Raw genomic sequence first — 16,154 nt, 5'->3', positions numbered from 1 at the left:
ATGTGAGATTATGTGTTTGAAGCTGCTAAATTTTGTTATGCAGCAATAGATAACTAATAAAAATACCTCAACAGAAATATAATCTTTCTTCCATGAGCCTATGAAAACCAAACAAAAATGAAGATTAGAGAGAAGAGAAAGTCAAGGGTGTTTTGGCTCACTGCTTTCTTCAACGCTCATTTAGAGCCTTTTAAACCCAGGCCTGTGGGCAAATACTTATTCAGTGCTCCAAGACTAATTTTGAAGGACAGGAAGAAGTGAGTGAGCTGCAGTTACAGGGATATATATGTATCGTCTTTCAGCTGGAAAATCTACTTTGCGAAGACAAATTATGAAATTCCCAGAGTTTAGCCTCCTCTTTTGAAGAATGGTAAGGAGGCTACTACCTCCTTGAGATTGAAATTTAAAGTTTCATCTGTTATTATTATTTCTTACCTAATATTACTAAAGAATGTCAAGTATGATTTGATTTCCTTCCTAGTTACTGTTTTGGAAACAAGAGAAATAAGAATATATTTCTTTTAGTTGCTCTTTATTCCTCTTATAATCAATTCCTGTAACTTTTACGATAAACAGTAAAAATGATAGAGTATACAAAGCTTTGCCCAAGCAAATCCATCATGGACCTATGCCTGAGAATGGTTTTCCAAATAGGGGGAATGTGTTTCACACAAAAAGTCCATTTTCTGTTGTTGCTTTTTTCATTTTGTCTACTAAAGGCTATATATTTTAAGGCAATCTTAATAGTTTCCTGTCTCTCACTAACAAGAATGACTTGTCATAATGAGCAGTAGAGACACTGTCCATTTGATCCTCTCCAGAAAAGCTGTCTGTTAAATTACCTCAATTTCTTTGTGGAATGAGTGGAGTATAAATAAATAAATGAAGCACAAGAATTAAAAAAAAAAAAAAAGATGGTCAATTCTATCAGAAGGCAAAAAGGATTGGGACATTTGGGGGCCTGGTTTAATAAAAAAAATGACAAGACTAAGAATTATGTTTGATAACTGTAACATAGGAGGAAGAATCCTCACTATTATAAGATATCCATGAAATAGTTTCTTCCTTGTTTAGGTAGGCAAATAATTCTGTAGTCTAAGAGTAATAGTTTCTGGCCGGCGCCGGATTCTGTCCCAGTTGCTCCTCTTCCAGTCCAGCTCTCTGCTGTGGCCCTGGAAGGCAGTGGAGGATGGCCCAAGTGCTTGGACCCTGCACCCACATGGGAGACCAGGAGGAAACACCTGGCTCCTGGCTTTGGATCGGCACAGCGTGCCGGCCATAGCGGCCATTTGGGGAGTGAACCAACAGAATCTGTCTAACTCTGCCTGTGACAAAAAAAAAAAAAAAAAGTAATAGTTTTCAATTCTTTGAAGTTGGAAGACCTATATTATAAAATGATTCCATAAAAAAAGTTCTGATCCGTAGCACTCTTTCTATAACTGGTCACATTTCTAAATCTAGTTAAGAATTTCAGATTCTATTTTGGGGACTAGGTGTTTTGGGAGTGGTTTTGTTATTGCTTTGTTTGTCTTACTTCAATCACAAAGCTTTTGTCTTACTTTGCAAGGCAAGATGTGGACTCCAAAATGTGTATTTTTCTTTGACAGGGTTTGGTGTTCTCTCTTAATTAGACAAAAATGTTACACTGCATTTGAGTACTTAATCTTTTGCTAGTACTAAATTTTTTTCATTATATGTTAATAAAGCCATTATTCTATGTTCAATGTTCAATTTAGAGTTCCAGCTGGGGATGAAAGATAAGGTATGGCAAATTTTGTGCCCTCTAGGATCTGGGAAGTAGTGAAATGATTCTCCAATGAAGTCGAAGGATGCCCTGCATCCACCCGTGGGGATTGTTTAACATGCAAACTCTCAAGCCGCACTCTAAATACACTGAATCCGAATTTCTGGGGTTGAGATTTGAGGATCAGCGACGCAGTAGTTTGTGGCTGTGATGCAAACTCCAGTTTAGGTAATGTTGACCAGCCGTGATACAATGTTCAAAACATCGCAGCAGCACCTAGGAAAGAGCTGTTGTCTCCACCAAGGGAAATGCAGGTAAAGGCTGAAGTAGACGAGCTGCCACTTCTGTGGCAGGTTTTGTCCAGTAGAGACCGGATGTGCTCTTGGGGGCATCCCAGCGAGCACTGTGTCCAAGCATATTTTTAGTAAGAGAAATACACAATGGACACTCACTGAAAGCTTTTAAGACTTCCTGTATGAGTCTCTACTCTTTTCGGTGGCTCCAATGTATTCATTTAACTTGATGACAAATATGGTTAAGCGCTAACTAGGGTTTCAGTGATTTCAATTGTTGAGAGGCACACTATTAAAGGAGCCAAAAAACCTTCAAGAACATTTAGAAATCAAAGATAGTGTTGATTATATGGTCAAGTTCGAGTGAGCCAACTGTATAATTTTATTTCACTCATCACCACAGCGATTTTTTGGATACCTGCAGATTAACAGTGTATCTGTGTTTTTCTGCTTTTTTCCTCTGCCCTCAAAGGATAGTGCCTCGAATTACCCATTCTTCTTTCGTAGTGGGAGAAATCAGTCACTCCAAGAATAGGAATTAGGGAGAAAAGTAACGGAAGAGCCAATCAGAACGCTTTCCAAAGTGGCTCTGGACTGGCGTCTCAGGGTCGACTGGCGGAAGCTGGGTCTCTGTTACCTTCACTCAACAAGACAAAGGACGGCACGATCATTTAGGACGGCTGGAAACTCCCTGTGTGTTACCGGGACAGGTGTTGAACCTCAGCGGGGCTGGCCATTTCAAGAACATCGGAAATCTTCCAAGCAACACGGATACATTATTTTCTACAATCCTGCAGAAACGGTGGTGCCAGAACCCAAAATGGTGACCAGGCGCTTCAGACGCCAGATCAGGTGACTCAGACCCACCCCGCCCCCTTCCCACCAGCCGCTCCTCCTCCCGCTTCCCAGAGTAGCGGTGGGCGTGGCTTGTCCAGAGGCGCTTTCTTTCCAGGCCAGGAAAACCCCCGGACACACATGCGCAGTTGGATCCCGCGGGCCCGGCGCGCCTCTTCCCCCGCCCATCGCCCCGCCCCGATCTTCCGGGCGGGGCCGGGCCGAGAGTCCAGCCGCCGCTGGCTGGAGAGTCAGTGACTTCCTTGTTGTGAGCCCAGGCCTTGGCAGAGTCCGGTCTGGTAACTCCGCTGTCCCTACCGGGACTGCCAGCCCGAGCCTAGATCGCAGCCCCTCAGTCCCCCTGTCAGCACAGATCCTCTCCCCTCACGCCCCGCGCTCCTTGACATGCCCAACCCCGGCAGCACCGCCTCTCCCTACCCCCTCCCTGAGGAGATTAGGAACCTGTTGGCAGGTAACGCGCGGGAAGGGGGCGGGCACGCCGCCGGGGCGGGGGCGAGGGACGGCGAGCCGGCGGGGACAGAAGCGTTCAGCATCCTCCCCTCCTCGCGGCTCCCGCGTCTTCTGGCCGGCGGGGGCGGGACCGGGACCGGGAGGCGGGGAGCGTGTGAGGAGAGCCGATGCGGGATCAGCAACACTGACGAGATTAGCACGGTTCTGTGTGCGTGTTCGTGAGAGAATGATGGTGAATGAATGCCCGTGCGAGCCCTGGGGAGGGGGCGGAAGGCCGCGCCAGCCGAGGCGGAGGGGTAGGGGTGCAGGCCGACGCCGGCGCCACAGGTGTTTGGGGTTAGGGGGTGGGGAAGTTGGTTATTTCCCAGATCCCTGCTTTCCTGGACGTTGAGCCCCCCACCCCCCACGCACCCCGAACACTGTGGCGCGGGGCCTGGTCCTCAGATGGCCACTTGTCTTCAGCCCCAGGGACACACCGCAGCGAAACAGGAAGGCTGTGTGCGCGGTCCAGCTTCCTGTGTCGCGCGGAGTGCCCGGCTTCGCACCCGCGTCTTCCCCTTTCCAGTTCTGCACGGCCACTTACGGGAACTTGTCTGAGGCTGAGAGGTGTGGCCCGGGGGGATGCTGGCCGTGGGCTCTGCGTCCTCTCGCGGCGGGGCGACGGCGTGCCGCTGCGCTTGTTAGGGGGGAACACGTCTGTCCCGAAGCCCTGGAATTCTTGCCATCGTTTCTTTTGTGTTGTATATCTCAGGATTCTGGAAACTCAATGGATCGTTTTTTTACTCCACCTGCCTCTAAAACACCTATCTTTCAAATTAAGTGGCTTACAAGAGTTTCTCTTAAATGCCTGTGTCACAGCCTGCTTATCTTAACTCTTGAAAAACCAAAATCATCTAAAATATAACTTTGGAAGCAGTAAGTGCCTGCCATCGTTGTGTGAGACCAAATCTCCTGATAGGCTGTTAGACTATTTTGGTAGTTAGCGTCATAAATAGAATTTTAAAAATATTAAGTGTCTGAATGCAGACTTAGGTTTTATGACCACGATACAGTGTGATGAATGCATTTGTGGTGGGATACTCCTTCCCCCTAAGAAATGCTTGTCATTAATGGGTACCCCTAAGGGAAATTGAAAACACTGTGAAGATTGATTTAAGGCAGTTTTTACTCCATTCAAGGGAAGTTTCACTGCTAGCTTTGCTTTACTGCAGTTAACATTTTTAATGTTACACAACTCTGAAATTGTTTGTTTAGGATAGTGTTTTAAAAACCTGGCTAGAGAAGTGTTCATCATTATTCCAAAAATAAATATCACCATTTTCAGGATATTCCAGGTGCGTAGATTTGAACTTAAGAAATAAAATGCAGGCTATGGTTGCAATTTTTAAAACCTCACCTCACAGCTCCCACAGCAGTCAGTGTGCCATTTGGGCCCCTAATCATACATTCCCAGGTAGTGTGAAATGTGGTTAGGAGACCTTTGCTCTGATTCCCATAGATCACAGGTACTTCAGGTGGCCCCATGTGTGCGATTAAAAAGCTCTCAGTTACATGTTTACCTACCAATGCTTACTTCCTATAAACTTGTCTTCTCACTTGAGTCAGATAATATACAAGTATAATGTCTGAAATCAGCTTTTTTAAAAGACATTTTACTGACATTTTCAATATTTCATATTAATAAAGCAAATTCCTTATTAACATTCAAAAAGTATTAAAACCAAATAGTAAAACATTAACACTTTGGGGGTTATAAATTGGGGCTACACTTAATTTTCAGAGGCTACTTTCAAGAAGTATGGATGTGAGTTGGGGGTCATACATACATTTATAAATGTTAGCCAGTGTTTTTCAAGTGTTTTTTATTTATTCAAAGCAAATTGTTAACATTTTATGTTTGATGGTAATTAAAAATTTTTTGAGGTACAAAAGGATGCATGGATAGATGCTCATAGCAGTTATTTCACATGTTTTATCCAAAAAAATATTGTCGGGATTGTGTATGATAATTTTCATCCTTCAAAAGTATTGGGTAATAGTGCATGATTAGATTTAGAATTGTAAAACCACAACGTGAATTTTGGGGATATTGCTGGTCTGCCTAGCACATTGAAACCAAGAAGGAAATACTGAGAGTGGTGGTTGTAGTTACCCGTGGAGTGCGCTGAGAGTGCAAGGCTCTGTGTTGGAACTCTGAGGTAGAGAAGATAAGGAACTAAAACTTTAAGGAGCTTACGGTCCTTTGCTTTCAAGAAAAAACAATCTAAAGTCAAAAGCCAATGGCTGTCAAAATAATGATGCTTAGACATTTCTCTGTGTGTTCTATTTGCCTGTTATGCAAATCATTATATGTGACACACAGCATTATAGGGAATATTTAATGAAATGTTTAACAGACATTTCAACTGTTTGATAGGAGTAAGTGCTCAAATGTATTCTCATTATAATTTTTCTTTCTGATTGTGGCAGTTTTAGGTTGACTTTTCAGCATTGCCCCTCGCATTCTTCCTTATTTTGAAAACTCTCTAAGGAAGTGCAAAAAAAGACCTTATAATTCTTAACTCACATTTAATGATGTCCTTGAAATAGTAGCTATATAGTTTCTATAGATTCAGTACATTAAATCTTAAGGGCCTATATTTGTATTAAAAAGTGTTGAGTTATTCTTTCAGTATCATAAATAGAAAAAGATTTACAGAATTTTGTTGGTAAAGCAAATTTTGAATGCCATATGTATTACAGGCAACACTTGATATTTTTGTTTATTTCCTCCAAGCAATGGAAAAACTGGTTTAACCTGGATAGTAAAAGTCAAAAGAAAATCCCAAATCTTGTCCATTTGATCTTCTTATTCATATGTTTTGTCTAGGACAAACTGCAAGAACAGTCTTAGTTTATGTGAGTTTTTCCCTCCAGATAGGCAAGAAAGTTGGAGAGAACTAGAACCATTGTCCTCTACCTGCCTTAATTTGTTTGATTACCCTTTACTGGCTTGTTAACTGCTTGCAATCAGATATTCTAATTCATTGTCATTCATTCATTTTAGCACAACAAATGTTAAGGCTGTAAGAGGATATTGTTTTCTTTTTATTAAATTAGAAAATGAAAACAGTATTAGAAGAAGAAAGTAGTATTTCTCAGTGCTCTGAACCAAGCCCAACAAATAGTAAATGAAGTGGTTACCTGGTTTCTGCAAAGTGACCTTGAGATTCGGTTCACATGGCAATGTTGATTAGAATTATTGTATTTTTCTCCTATTGAGGATTTGCAGAATATTTATTTTTAACCTTCACATGTTATAATCGATAACCCCTTTAGGGGCACTAGGTAAAGAATGCAATTCAGTTGAAATAAGGGCCACATTTTTTCAATGCTGAATATAGTACAGTTTGATTTTCACCTTTCCAAAGTTTCATTTACAATTTGGTCAACATTTTGGTTTTATTTTTCCTATGAGGATTATTTGTGATGTATCTAGTGTACTGTAACTTCCTCCTGGGGCATTGCTGAGTATATAAAGGGAAGAGTGCCACCTACTGAGTCACCAATAGTCACCTAGTTCTTGTAGCACTTGGATCATTCTACAGATCAACAAGGTTGCCTCATTTTGGCAGCAATAACTAATCAGCATAAAGTTGATAGGAGAACATTTAGTCTCAAAAAGGAATCAGCCTATGTCACCCGTAAGCTGTTCACTTCTATAAACAGAAATATGTATTTGTGAATCAAGGGAGTAGATGTTTATAGTTTTTTGTATAGGTCATATAATATAGGTACATTAAAGATATGGTGTCAGGAAATTATTTACCTATCTTGTCTTATGCATACAATGTCCTACTTTTTCTTGAGATAGGATCTTTTGGCTTGGATTTCATCGGAAGTGTTTCCATCTAAGATTATTACTAAACTAGGCACTTGATACTATGTACAATTTTTAAAGGGACTCAATCCATATTGATCATTTGTTTGCTTTAAAAAGAGGATTCTTTCAGTACTAAAAAATGAGTAGAATATGAGAACTTTCCAGATGAGTATATCTCTACTGTTACTAGCATTGAAGTATGACTAGGAAAAAAGGTAGAAACAACACAGTAGGAAAAGCCTCTGGTGATTTGAAACACAGTTCAGTTGCCTCTCATAAATTTAAGATTAAGTGTCATATATGGGTGATAAAAATGGCATAGGCTAGGTTTTATATACTCATTATTCACTTAGTTTGTCTTTTTCAATTAAAGCCAAGTCTATCTTTTTCATTCCACTGAGTTTACATTTCTTTTTCAATCAAGTTCTGAACATATTACAATAGATGCTGCCTAGTGTTGAATATAGTGTAAATCTCAGACTAATGTGTTATTCACTGTGGCTTCTTTGAAAATGCATGGTAAAAAGATTCTGATAATTGTAAAATGCTATTTATCAAGAGTCATCTTTTAGAGGTTGAAAGATGTTCAGCCTTATCTTTCAACAGCCCAGTTTTCTATCAAAATTAATCACTTAGCCTCTGAAGCCAATTTAAAAAATTTCGTCAGGTGGTTGAAGAACCAGGTGTGTTTTACCCATTGTGTATGAGAACTCCTGTGCTTGTTCACATCTCCTTTTCCATATTGGAAAATCCACACTTTAACCATAACCTATAAAAGAGCTAGGAAAGATGTTTATAAGAACAATCAATAACCCTTCAGCTAGCCATTTTCCAACTTTGGGCATTTGATTCCATTGATCTACATGTGCCCAGTTTAATTGATTTTCATGTTTTGAACAGTAGCTGTTTGGTCAGACCATTCCCCCATTTAAATGGAGAGAAACAAGGCATCTCTCTCTCTGTCTCTCTCTCACTGTCTCTCTCAGACTTTGGCTTAAATTCTAGGCTGGGATCTGTACTGCCTTTAACTTGTTGTCGGCACATCTCAGTGAATTCAAAGTGTAATCTGATATAGTTCATAAAGTAGCAAGATGTGGTAGTAAACCCATTTGGGGTCCTGTGTGATTGGTGTTACCCTTATTTTACGGATATGAGCAAATGGTGATAGACTCAGCCCAATTCCTGTCTCCTCCCACTGTGTAATTCAGGCCAGAGGCTGTGTGTGTGTGTGTGTGTGTGTGTGGATGGGTACTGGGTTGTTGGGGGAGTAGGCAGGAAGACGGTTTGGCACCTCCAGCCTGCATGTCCTACAGGTATTACACCAGGCTGTTAGGGAGGGATGATGTGAGGACAAGTGGTGAAGCCTCAGTTCTCTTGGAGAGTGGGAACATATGCTGTATACTCAGTATCTAGAAGCCAACAGTTATTTTGCATTTCAAGGATTTACAAGTTGTTCTGACCTTGTGTGGTTGCACTTTGCACCATGGGATCTCTATGAAAGTTGGTGGAGAGCAGGTGGCCTGGGTGAATTAGATACATACATACCTGTGCCAACCACTTGAGATCCTAGGTGAGGACCGGGTGGCAATTTTTCTGGGGGGGTCCATATGTACAACCCCCAATCTCCCACTCCAGGGGAAAACCAGGTGTTAAATGTTTGCCTCTCAGGGGGCTCGGTGGCCATTAAGAGATTTCTAACATAAAGGGTTTAAGGACTGCTGACCCAGAACATGTCATGTTTAAATTTTTGTTTTCACAACTTAACAATGATCTACAGAGCCGCTGTAAATCCCATCTTTTCCGAGGCCTTCCCTGCCTGATCCTCTGCCGGACGGACGGGGAGAGGAAGCGGATTCTTGACCATGTTCAGGTGTAGGAAGAGCAAAACCCCACATTGCGTTTGCTTTGGCTACTGCGACTTTTCCTGATGATAACTTGGGGGGCGGAGGGAGATGGAGGCCGGGGTGACGCTGCGGTGGAAGGCAGAAGGCAGCAGACTTGTAGGGTGCGTGGCTGGGGTGGGTGCCCGTGCGACCCGACGCACCGAGGGCACCCCCCTTTCCCGCGCCTTACGGGCCAGGTTCCCCCCCCCCCCCCCCCCGGCTTCTCCTCTTTTCTCCTCCGGCCGGGGGCGCGCGGGAGTGAGTGGACCCCTCCCCCCGGGAAGAGGCATCGTAACTCAGCAGGCCAGAGGCGAGGGAGGCAGGCTGACCTTTCCTTGTAATCACATTAGAGCGTTTCCCCGACTTACGGGCCGTCAGGAGTCAGCGCGATCTACACATTAACCGAGGGACACGACCCCGCAAGGAAGGTAGAAGAGGGCTCCCGCGCTTGCCAGTTTACCGTTTGCAGGGCTATTTAGGGCACAATAAAAAGCTTCAAATCTCTTTTCCATCCAGGCAGACGAGAGCTTGATTCGCCCAAGACTTTTATTGCCTGCTTTTGAAATATTACCCTGGCTCTGAGCTACAAAGCCACAGATCCAGCCCCATTTGTCTGGCGAGGGCGCTGCCCCAAACCCCGGCGTTGCTCACAGCTCGCAGCTCGGTGGACGGGAACCGCGGGGTTCCGAGGGCAGAGCGGAGCATCCCCGGGCACAGCCGGAGTGACCGCTCGGCTCGCTCGGCCGTCGCGCAGGCACCCGCCGGAGGCCACCGCGCCTCCCGGCCCCCCTGAGCCTGGAAGGGGCCGGCTTCGTAAGACTAGAAAATCAACGGGCCGGATGTCGATTTTTAACAAACAGATTTCAGAGCTTAAATGTTAACGCAGCCTGACGGCAACCAACGAAGATTATTGCAGGGAGCGCTTCCAGTTTAAAGTTCCAAACTTGCCAAAAACACGAAACAAAACAAAACCCGGCAAAGCGTTTCCTATCTACTTTGTCCTTTGAGAGGTAATTAACAAGAAGCCACTATCTATCAAATCCTTTCGGTTGCCTTAAGCCCCTTTCTGGAAAAAGCTTGGGAATAAATACATCTCAGAAACTACTGGGAAAGTACAACTCTGTGTCCTTACCCACTCTGACTGCGGCTTCCTGGGGTCCCCACTTTCCACAAACGGCTCATTCTAAGGTAGTTGCGGGGTCGGTGTTTTGGAAACAATTTTGGGGAGTGTGAGGACACCTGTGCGGGGCGTTGCAGCCTTTTTCGTTTCCCGAAGTTTCTCTAGAACTGCTGTGACCTTTTAAAGAAATAACTCTTGGGCTGTAATTCGTCCCGTTATTGCTTCCGGAGATAGAAAATAGATCCTGTTTGTTTAAACTTGGATTGTATAATGAAAATGTAGAAGGGCGATCAAATACTCAAGGCAAACGTTGAGTGAAGATGACGCGAGGCGAGGCAGCCCCTCGCCCGTCCTCGCGCCAGCCGTGCTCCCGAGAACTGGGGTCCGGAGGGCGAGCGCCGGGGTGCCCCTCCTCCCGTGTGCACTGCCTGGACCACCTCAGGGGAGCCCCTGAACTTCCCACCCCAGGGTGCTGGCTGCCCTGCGTGCAAAACCTGGAGAGCACGCCCTGCATGCGCTGCATTGTTCTGAACTCCTTTTAGAACCATGGGTGCTGCATGGCGACCCTGTCCCTCTTCCGAATGCGGCCAACTCAAGGAAGGAGAGGCTGTGACATTTTGTTTTCACTTCATAGTGATACTTCTAACACATTAGTCATTGGTGGATTTCAAATCAGAAGCTGTTCTTAAAGATTATCAGAGAATTTAATTTTAATTCTTTTGCTTGTTGCGTTGATTTAGTGAAGCATTACCGTTACACATTTATTGGGAATGTTTAACAGTTTAATCAGTTTTCTTCACTGGCTCAAAATGCTTCTTAATAAAAAATCGATTCCAAAATTCTATCCCATATTCTAGGTTTTAAATAGTTAATTGTAAGTACAGATGAGAGACTCTTATACTACTCTGAATTACTTCAATATTATCTTTTGATGCTGGCTTTTAATCAGAGAGAGTTAGGAGAGACCAAGTAGTTAAATAAAAAGAAAGTAAAAATACATCCATCTCTTCATTGTGCGATATGGATGGCTATTGCCATGCCTACTTGAACATGTCTTAATGGTATCCCCTGTATCAGATATTTCAAAATGAGCTTTGAAATTCTGAAAATAAAAGGAATTTAAGTTGCATGGCATTTCATGAACAATAAGAAATGGAGCTATTATAAAAATTAAGCCAGCAAGGATTTGTTGGGATTTTAAGCAAGAGAGAACCAGATATCAGAGTACTTTAGAAGTTTACTAAGATTTTTTAAAAGAGCCTATGGAGAGTTGGTATATGAGGCTATAGAAATCTTTTTCTTGGGTCCTATAGTTTAAATAGTAGAGGAATCTGTTTTTCTTCTCCTTCCTTCCTTTATTTAAGACACACATCAGGTGGTGAGACCAAGGCAGGAAGCAGGGGCTGGCAGAACCACACAACTGGTTATCAGTTTTACTTACGGGTGCCCAGATGGTTGGGGTGGGTATGGAGGAGGAGGTCTTGGTTTGAGAATGCTGCTTAGAAAAAAAGGGGTTTGTATTTTCCTTTAAAGCATTAAACATTATGTATACCTGAAAATGGATTACGCTGGAAAAAACAGAGCCTTGCCAGAAACATTAGCTTATATTGATATAATATTGTGAATGACTTGCTCACACAGGAACTCACAAGATGCTGTGAAATGATAGCAATACTTGCATTAAAGTGTGGTGCTTGCTTTTGTATGCTAATTTGTTTTATGGGGCACCATAGTTTATTAAAACTTGTATGCTTCTTCCTGGTTTAATGATGCCAACATCCAAATAGCATTTGCTGTGCTAAGCATAAGTAGAGCATACAAATTTTATTAGCTAAGTGGTAAATAGATTTGTCCAACTTAGTATTTGAAACATACTTAAACTGTTATGCTTTGGATTGATAAATAACTATAACAAATGGTGCAGATATTAACACTTATGTGTAGAAACAATCATTGTCCTATTTGTCTTCACAAAAAATGATTCTTTCCTATAATTTGTATTCTGTTTCTTATATTTCATGGTTTAGATGTTGAAACATTTGTAGCAGACATACTGAAAGGGGAAAATTTATCCAAGAAAGCAAAGGAAAAGAGAGACTCCCTTATTAAGAAGATAAAAGATGTAAAGTCTACGTAAGTCACTTGCCTTTTATTACTAACTTCTTTCTTAGAAATAACTTTGTAATTAATATTTTAATAAGGAATTGGTTATCATGGAGTTAAGTATTTTGTGTTCTAATTTAACTGGTATTTATTTTTAAACACCACCTTTTTTTAAAGCACAAAAATTATTTCCACTGCTTTTAGACACAAACATGCTTATTATAATTCCCTTTTTTTGGTAAAAGTTATTAATTATGTATTTTTCTAGCATTCTGGCAATATCCTACCATTTATTTTGATTATGTGAGGGGGATATTTGGTGTAAGTGAATAGCCATAGGTAGATTGAGGATTTTAAAATAAATATGGAAAATGTCCAAAACCCGGAACAACAGAATCCTTTTTATTGTTACTACTTTAAGTGAATAAGTGCATTGTATGTTGTAGTTATTAAATATATTAATATATCATCATCTTATTACTATACTTACCTCTTTAAAATAGTTTTATTATAAATTCCCAAGCCTTTTGGAATTGTAATTTCAGGACAAGAAATAGTTTTTGCTCTCAATGTATGTTTATCATTTAGATTTTGGACTTGAATTATTGTCACTGATAGGTCTATTTTTGATTTTTCAACCTCATTTTAAAATATTATGTTCCTTATTTTGCAGCTATCTTCAGGAATCTCAGGACAAAGGTAAGTTTTCAAGTTTGTTAAACTTGAAAGCTTTTTTCCTCTGTGAGATTTTCAGTAGCATAATCTAACATATCCTGAAATTTGATATTTGGAATCAAGATTTAAATTTCCATGTAGTTAGACCTTCAAGATGAGAGTGCTAGCTCCCCCTGCTGAGAAAAAAATTAAAAGGCGTACCCAGAATCTGCTCTGCACAGCCTTGCAATGCAGGCAGCTTCTATACTTAACATTCTTAGGTTGTGTGCTTCCTAGAATATGTTATGGCAGCAATGTGCTAGGGAAGGTGTACGCACAGGCAGGGAGAGGACACAGAGGTGAGATGGCAGCTGGTGCCATGGAACCCTGCCGAAATGGTTTTGTAGCGGTGGGAGTGGGAGGGCTTGTGGCCGGGTGCTCACAGGTCATGTTTTTGAAGGATTTTTTTTTTTTTAATTTTAAAAGGTGTAAATTGTTGTTTGAGAAGATGAAGAAAATCTTTTCCAAATACTAGTTTTAATTTTTCTTATGGTTTGTTTGATTTGTATTCAGTGTGTGCCATAGACATTTTGAAGGCTGGGAATTCAGTTCCGTTTTTTGGTAACTGCATGAGAGTGCTGGTGGCCTGATTGTCTTCCTTCAGATCTGAAGGACAGCTGCTTAGCCACTGCAAACCAGAGCAGGGAGGTGCAGGAAGTCTCTGCTGCTTCGTGCCCTCAGTTCTGAGAGGGAGACGGGGTGCAGCCCTTGCTCCCATGATGCTCAGTCAGAGGTCGAGACCGACAGCTTGTGGACACTGCTACGGGGTCACCACAGAGGTCAGTTAACCGACAGCGAGCTAGAATCTAGGTTAGCGGAGCAGTGTGGCATCTCCAAGTGGAGTTAGCAGACCCCACAGAGTAACTCCTGCTTGTGCCAACTGAGAAGTGAGAGGCTAGTGACAGTTTCAGTAAACCAAGTACTTAGTCAGACAAACCTAAAATCAGTTAAAATGAAGTCACAGCTTCTTTTCACATTTAATCATTGAGATTGGTGTGGTTGAAAGGAATCGGGTTTTTTTTTTTTCCATATTAAGATTTTTAAAACTATTAAATAAAGAGAAGAGCAGGGCACTCCACAAGTACAGTGAATCCTAAATTATGGGTTTAATCATGTTGCTTAGTAGAATATAGAAATGAGCTTGTCTGTCTTAATTATGATAACTTTTGTATAGTTCACTGTTTATGGAAGAATATTAGGCACTAGATTCTGCCTCTCTTCTGAAAAGGCATATTTGGTTGCAGTGATTATTTATGGAACTGTCATTGTGGCTTAATTATTTGCACATTAAAAATTTTTACACTGAAAAAGCATGATAATATGAAGTCATTGTATAATTGCATATGGTTCAGTAATAGTGAAGAGACTTTCCCCTTGGTATTCTGTTTTAGAACTTGTTCAGGTGTGTGGATATTAAAATTACATTACTGAGATACATTATTTGTCTCCATAGAGAATGGAGGTTTATACAGTATTTGATAGAAATTGAAAAATGATCCTTGAATAAGAGTTCAAATAACATGGAATTCAGAGAGTCCCCATAATCATTTTCCTCTGAATAAGTCATTTGTAGTTCAATACTGCTGTATTGAGTTAGCTACTCATCAAGAGTGCATGCTCAAAAGTTAGCCTGTGAATATATTAGATGTATACTTTGGAGAAATATGAGAAGCTGAGTAATTTTATGCCATGGAACCTTCAAAGTATACTCAGCTTTGTTCTAAAAAGACTATGTGTGTAGTTGGTTAGGAATGGTAGAGGGTACAGATTTAGGAGTTGAAAGCAAATGTTCAAGATACATCTCCTTTTAAAAACAGGGCTTTAGTATCAGATCTCTGCACCAAGTAAATTCAGTTCTGTGTTGGCGGAGCTGCCCCAACCCCTTTCAAGTTCGTTCCCCTTAGGGTTTTGGATTATCTTTCAAGGAGGTCTGGGCAGAATTCCTTCTTGCTGTTTTCTTATTTCTCTGTTTCTGTCTCTCTCCCCTCTCGTCATTATAGGGTAACAATGAAGTGTACAGAGCTGTTTTCTTCCTTTTTACATTTATGCTCCTACTTATTGCACATACCCTTATTTTTTAAAATGACGGTTAAGTACCATTTTAATACCATTGCTATGAGAGAAAGAGATCAGGTGTAGAGTTCTTAAGTAAAATAAGTTAATTCAGGTTTTTCATTTCTAATGTCAGTTACTGATTTCTCTAACATATACAGTTGTCTATCACCCTTTCATATTTCTCTCTCATATCCTCTCAAACATCATAGATAATCACCCCTCCTGAGATTCAACAATGCAGAATTTCAGTTTGAAGTATTTCAGTTCTTAAACTGAATCGATAAGACTGTAGAAACATTGCAGAGATCTTAGATTTCCTTTTTGCATTTCTACCTTTCTTTTTTTGGTTGGAATAGTTTGTGTTGGTAGAAAATTGTTTTATTACAGTGGCTCCTAGATATTAAAACATGTCCATTAAGCTAATTTTCCACTTGTTATTTATTTTCATTTCCATAGAAAGTTGTTGTTTTGAAACTTCCCCTTTCATTTCTGTATGATTTATTCAGGTTCTTCTTTTATCTCCTTATGTACTCAGTCTGTATTCTTCATTGAGGAGGTCTGATGAATTGGAACTTTAGGAGAATGCTCAATTGGGTTTCCAAATTTCTTAATTTTTTTTTTATATTTAGGAAATATTTGAATCTGATCGGCAAGAACACTTCTTGCTTGGTCTAGTCCCTGTTATCCATTTGAAATATTGCTTATTTTATCTCAGAGCGCCTTCCTGTATCCTTCAGAGTGCTGTACAAGACAGAGGAACTATCTAAACCTGGTTTCCAGGTTGCAAAATAGCCTACTGCTGTAAAGTGTCTTCCTGCATGCATGGAGCATGTAGGCTCTATGCACTAGAGCTGCGCTATGTGATTACTATGGAATTGCTCTCTGTCACATCACAAGGTCTCCAGTCCCTTAAATGTGATTTGAAGTAATTATTTTTGCTGTGAGAATATATTGCTATTGGAGTAAAGACTTACGGAATTTTAACTAGAAAAGTCTATGATACAGTACATGATAACAGATTCTTATATTGTAGTTGTATCTTGACCTTATATTAGTCTAATTTTACTACAATAAT

The 16,154-nt window shown here is 41.1% G+C and overlaps 1 protein-coding gene across 3 annotated transcripts in view; it reads left to right on the top strand.

Moving 5' to 3' along the window:
• Positions 1-3,064: 3,064 nt before the first annotated feature.
• SKAP2 (src kinase associated phosphoprotein 2) overlaps positions 3,065-16,154 on the top strand; it is a 182,281-nt gene continuing 169,191 nt past the window's right edge. The window contains exons 1-3 of one of the 3 annotated variants that reach the window (XM_002713727.6): positions 3,065-3,343; positions 12,235-12,340; positions 12,984-13,009. In XM_002713727.6, coding sequence (XP_002713773.1) covers positions 3,277-3,343; positions 12,235-12,340; positions 12,984-13,009 — 199 coding nt within the window. In that variant the 5' untranslated portion in view covers positions 3,065-3,276. Of the gene's footprint in view, positions 3,344-3,401; positions 3,575-12,234; positions 12,341-12,983; positions 13,010-16,154 lie in introns of those variants that run through there. The other 2 variants (XM_051853255.3, XM_089315443.1) reach the window with 2 other exon arrangements.

Source organism: Oryctolagus cuniculus, chromosome 16 (genome assembly GCF_051225735.1).
Source record: "Oryctolagus cuniculus isolate XC-2025 breed Fujian yellow rabbit chromosome 16, ASM5122573v1, whole genome shotgun sequence".
Classification (NCBI taxonomy): domain Eukaryota; kingdom Metazoa; phylum Chordata; class Mammalia; order Lagomorpha; family Leporidae; genus Oryctolagus; species Oryctolagus cuniculus.
This window is presented reverse-complemented; position numbering and strand designations above follow the sequence as displayed.